The 5,680-nt window shown below is 39.9% G+C and overlaps 1 protein-coding gene across 1 annotated transcript; it reads right to left on the reverse strand.

Annotated features, from left to right (window-relative positions):
* Positions 1–1,240: 1,240 nt before the first annotated feature.
* On the reverse strand, positions 1,241–3,516 carry LOC114763260 (3,9-dihydroxypterocarpan 6A-monooxygenase-like). The gene is made up of 2 exons (XM_028952885.1): positions 2,587–3,516; positions 1,241–2,055 (listed from the first exon to the last, which is right to left on the reverse strand). The coding sequence occupies exons 1-2, from the start codon at positions 3,496–3,498 to the stop codon at positions 1,399–1,401; spliced, it is 1,569 nt and encodes a 522-aa protein (XP_028808718.1). The 5' UTR covers positions 3,499–3,516; the 3' UTR covers positions 1,241–1,398.
* Between the last annotated feature and the right edge of the window lie 2,164 nt (positions 3,517–5,680).

Consider the following 5,680-nt stretch of genomic DNA (forward strand, 5'->3'; position numbering starts at 1 on the left):
AACGACGTCGTTCGTTCTCTTATAGTCCGCACCTGGGGCGGCCCCCGGTGGGGGCCGGGGGGAGAGACTGTGTTTATAGCGAGGAGGACGCTGTGTTATTTTTCCCGAGTGCAGGCTGTAAGTGAAAAGGAAAGAACGATATCATTTGAGGAAAGTGGAGCGAAATGGACACTTTAGTAGGAAGCATTGAAAATTAGAAATAGGGATTGAGATTGAAAAAATTTATTAAAAGAGTATTTAGCATGAGAGATTATTTATTATATGAGATTAGTCAAACCCATATATGTGGGATTGGGGAATACTATAGAGAGAAATAGTATTCCTCAAACCTCAATCCCAAGACGTGTTTTTAACATGATTGGATATAAATACAAAATGCGTGACAGGCGCGAGCTGCCTAATAGGCTTTGTGGGCTTTGTTATAAAACCTGAGCCTCTGATCTGTTAAACAAAATAGGTTTTTAAAAAAGCCTAAGCCTATGCCTATGTTTTAACAAGCTTGGCTTGATCAGGCTAGAAGCTTCTGACAAGCTGCTGGCCTATTTCTACCCTTATCTTCAATCCCAAGACGTGTTTTTAACATGATTGGATATAAATACAAAATATGTAATAGGCCCACGCAGCCTGATAGGCTTTATAGGTTTTTTATAAAACCTGAACCTGGCCTATTAAACAAAATAAACCCTTAAAAAAGCCTGAGCCTATTGCCTATGCCTACGTTTTAACAGGTCTGGTTTGATCAAGCTAAAAATGGGCCAGGCCAGAGGTTTCTGACAGGCCGCCTGGCTTATTTCCACCCTTATCCTCAATCTCATATTTATGGGTTTGCCTAATTGCATGTACGTAATAAGCAATTATATTACTCATGCAAAATACTATTATAATGATTTTTTTTCCAATTACAATCCTAATATCAAATTCTTATTTTTACTACTCTGTAACAAACGGACCTATAAGAAATGGAGAGACCCCTTAGCGGGGCCGGGCACACTGTAACACACACATCTCTCTCTCTTATCTCATACGCGTAAGGACCATTCTTATTTGCTGGAAAGCGAAAATTATTGTCACCCATTATAGTAATATTTATCCAAATGGTTTGTTGAACGAGACTACCGAATGAATCAATTTTACAATATTCAAAATTGTGCAGCAATATTATATGTGTTGCGTTCTAGAGGGTTAAATGTAATAGATAAATTCCACCAAAAAAGAAAGCGTACAGAAATTACGGAGAACATTGAATATAATTGCGGTCAATATATATTATATGGGTATATTTATGTCCCTTGGTATATGCTAGTTCTCATAAAAGTCCGTAAGCAAATTACGTCTATGATTCATACTGCTGCATAATTTTTCTTATTCTGCTGAATTAATATATAAACTGTTATTTTGCTATGCCTGTTCCATTACCTGCAAGATGGAAGGAAGGAGGTTAGGACGTGGCAGAGGGACACATATTAAGGGATGAGCCCTTGGAAGGGTCATGGATGGTTTCTCCTCCATATCCACAGTTCCATTGCCTCCATTCACTTTCCACTCAAAACACTGAATCATAGCGGCTAGGTTTGTTTTCACAACCTGTTGCGCCAATGAAGCTCCTGGACAGCTTCTTCTTCCACTCCCAAAAGGAATCAGCTCAAAATGTTGCCCTCTAACATCCAGATTCCCCTTCCCACTTGCTTCTGTGCCTACAAATCTCTCTGGTCTGAACTCAAGTGGGTCTTCCCAAAGTTTGGGGTCTCTCCCAAGTGACCACAAATTAACAAGCAACAACGTTTTTGCGGGAATCTCATAGCCGCAGACGTTGCAGCTATCAGATGATAGTCTTCCTAACAATGGCACAGTGGGATGGATCCTTAGCGTTTCTTTAAATATGGCTTGCAGATAAGGCAATTTGACCATGTCAGATTCCTCCACTATTCTACTCGTTCCCACAACTGAATCAATCTCTTGTCTTGCTTTCTCCATCACACGAGGGTGATTGATTAATTCTGCTAATGCCCACTCTGTGGTTAAGGCAGATGTGTCCGTTCCGGCCATGAACAAGTCCTATATGATGCAGAGTAATGCGTAATTAGAAGGGGTCGTATAATTTGAATATGACGCATAGTTGGCAAAAAGAGAATATGACGCATAGTGGGCCATGAGGTGAGCAAGTAATGATTGAATATTCGATGGCTTGTTCCTTCAAATTAAGCAAATAGAGAGGTTTTAGAATTCAATAAACCCAAGTACACGTAACTGGAATAAATCTCTTGAGCATATACACGCGCACCCCTGTGTGTGTGTGATTGTGAAGTCGGCGTCCCGGGGGGGTTTTAAAAAATGCTTTCTACAACATGCAACATTTCTGGTTAACCAAATGGGCAAGGTCCTACTGAGCCAAATTTCAATATATCCCTTGCCAGAAGGAAATTTACCATATATCCCCTGTCTCTATTTTTACAGTTGCAATTAATGACACTTAAAATATTCAAAGAGATGTAGGATTGCTTTTGAAATTTAGAGCTAAAGGATAAATAAATCAAAGATGGTGAAGAAAACAGGAGAATCGAAGTGAGTAAAACTGAGCTTACTAACCAAGACAAAAGCCTTAATGTTCTCCATGGAAAACTTGATCTCAGAAGTCTCATCTTCATGTATGTCCAGTAAAATATCAAGCAAATCTCTTATTTGACCATCTTCATGCAGCTCCTTCCTTTTCCTCCTTTCGTGTTCATGCTCCTTTATCACCTCCTCCAACAAAGCGTCAAACCTGTCCCGAGTTTCTTTCAGCCTTTTGTTCAATCGGCCCTGCAAATTGATGTTCTTTAACAACCAAATAAAATCAGATAGGTTGAACTTCCCCGCGAGCTCTGCCGTGTCAGTCACCAACTTCCTAATTTCTTTGGCTTCATCATCGTTTCCGGAAGAAGATCGACTCATTATCATTCTTGATATGATACCATTGGCCAATGTCATGAGCTCGTGGCCAACATCAATGGCTTCGGCCGCCAGCCCTTTTCTGAGCAAAACTCCCAGAAACTTCATGGTCTCATCTCGCCTCACCGGATGGAGGATGTCGAGGGTGCGAGCACCCAGAAGCTGGGACATGCATAGCTTCTTCACGAACTTCCAGTAGGGTCCATAAGCGGCAAACAGGAAACCTTTGGATCCATATGAGAAGTGATGGACGGCAGCGTTTACGATCCTGTCGGAGAAACAAGATTCATGGGTTTTAAGGAACTCTCTGGCGGTTTCAGGTGTGGAAGCAACAACACAAGGGACAGAGCCGAGGAAAAGTTGGATGATGGGTCCATAACGAGCGGAGAGATTATGAAGAGCTCGATGCGGTAACGGCGGAAGAAGGTGGAAGTGTCCGATGAGAGGTAGGGACGGAGGGCCTGGTGGAAGACGAGCCTTGCTCTGATATCTGGTGAGTATGGCTCGAACCAGAATGATGGGCACTGCCCATATCAGGACTAGTTGTAAGTAGGCTTGGAACGAAGCCATGAGTGAAAGACGGTGATACTTAGCGCTCTTCATCAGAATGCGGAGGTAGCTTATAATGGCGTTGCCGTTTTGACCTTTCACCTAATGCTTATTAATTGGCATTAAAATATTAATGTGTTCCGAACTCTGGTAATTTCTTATCCCTTAATTCCTGGCTTATTATTATAAACTTTAAATAATTAATTTGCATGTAATCAAAAATCAGTTTAAATTAGTTAAAAACAATAAATAAATAAGAAATATATTTTTGTTTCTAAACATGCCCTTGCAATAAATAAGAAAAAAGAGCAATGAGGAAATGTAATTAGAAAATGTGGTAAAAGAGGGAGAATAAATAATTAAAGATAGAATATTAAGAGAGGTTGAAATTAAAGCTTATAAAGTAGGTTACAGCTCTTCTTAAATTAGAGATTTACAAATAGTACCGGATGGAAAGGAGTACTGTTTATCTGCTTGTTTCTCATCAAGGGTGAATAATTTGAGTTTTGTTCAGACACTGGCGATCTTATCAAATCTTGGAAGATTCGAGATATATGTGGGATTTACTGTAGAGTTTCGCGGAATAAGGGAGTAAAAGGGGATTAGCGTGTTTAAAAAAGAAAGAGCGCCCCATTTGTCAATCTTGATGATATCAGACACGAGAGGAATGAATCAATGCGAGGTAGCCACGAGTCATATGATGTTCAAGCAAGAAAATGATTCTCCCCGTACTGTCTGTCATATTCCCTCTCCTACCTCTTTCGTATACTAAATGAGAACACCCCATTTGATTTGTCATTCTAATCGTTTCTTTTAAATTCCAACTGCTAGTCATTTCATCAAATTGATCGTGCTTGGACCAGCTATAATCATCAAAATAATATATTTTTAACTCTATATACTAAAATATTACTGTACTCCATAGTTCAAAAAAGAAGGAAAAAGACTTGCGACCAACTCCATAAAGTAATACTCTGATTTAAAGGAATACGGAGACTAATTAATCCCCCCGGTATCGTAAGGTGCGTTTAATATAAGCAATAATTGTAAGATCTACTTGGTTTTTATAAGGGTGGTTCAGTGGTTGGGTTTGCAGAGGAAGTGAGGTGGTGGTCGGCTTATGATGAGGAAACTGCAAATGGTCATGGACCTGCCACGGGATGCCAGAGTCGGGCATGTGCCAACGGCCTTGCATATCTGAACTTGATAATGTGGGATAGGAGGCGGCTCTGGGACGAGGTGCCGCCGCAAATCATGGAGGCGGACGACCATGGATGAGGAGGAGGGGGGTCATTGGGGTAACTACACTCATATATACAAGCATGAAGCATCCCCTCAAATACCTGAACAACCATATATACTGCTCATGATTTAGAAATCGATAATCATTATAATTTTTCTACTTTTTATTGAATATTGATTGATTGACATTGATTACACTTCATAGTTAACATATAAAAATTTTAAGGTCAGATTATGCTTGAGGATGAAAAATTCACAAATAGTTTTTTTCTTAGGGTTCACTAGTGACAGACACATTATTTCACTTGCACGTCTGCGTTACTTGAGTGTTAAATAGTGTTAGATATCTTCCCTAAATTCTAACTTTGATTTTTGTGAAATAAAAGTTATTTGCACATTTTGTTTTGCTCCTATCCCTTTGTAAATTTTTCAAATGAAAGAGAGAGTACAATATATTATAAAAAAAATTAAATCTAAATTTGAAGTCTAGTTTAAATGTTTTAACAGAGAACGAACGGGAGGGGTTTTGTTGAGCGTGGAACCCCATGAAGCCAACAAGAGGGTCCTGATTCTTGACTCCTGTCTGGGCAAAATCCATAAGGTGGGCGCCCATATTTTTACTTGTTTTGTGCTCTAAGAGTCCCCATCCTCCGTCAACCACGAAACTGTGTGCAGGCTCCAATTTGTAACCCCTTCTATGAATAGCTATCCTCCTGTTTAACTCCCCATATCAACGCTCTATCCGCTGACGCTAGTTCTTCATTTCTTTATTATTTGGTGGGCCATCTGTGTATTAATTTCGTTCATGCAGCACCCTGGACAAAAAGAATATGCGCCCGCCCACACACACAGCTCTTCATTAGTTCTATTGCTTCACCCAATTGCCTCGCAATCAAGTCAAATGCACTTGTGAGACAACTATCACCCAACTCCAAACGAAATATACCCAAAAATACAAACA

This window comes from Neltuma alba, unplaced genomic scaffold (assembly GCF_004799145.2).
Source record: "Neltuma alba isolate B1F8T4 unplaced genomic scaffold, ASM479914v2 tig00011268_pilon, whole genome shotgun sequence".
NCBI lineage: Eukaryota > Viridiplantae > Streptophyta > Magnoliopsida > Fabales > Fabaceae > Neltuma > Neltuma alba.

Bases quoted from the DNA above. Each gene is read 5' to 3' on its own strand.
- LOC114763260 (XM_028952885.1), bottom strand. From the start codon at position 3,498: ATGGCTTCGTTCCAAGCCTACTTACAACTAGTCCTGATATGGGCAGTG. The intron at 2,056-2,586 runs GTTAGTAAGCTC...TGCATCATATAG, and splicing joins ACATTAAGGCTTTTGTCTTG to GACTTGTTCATGGCCGGAAC.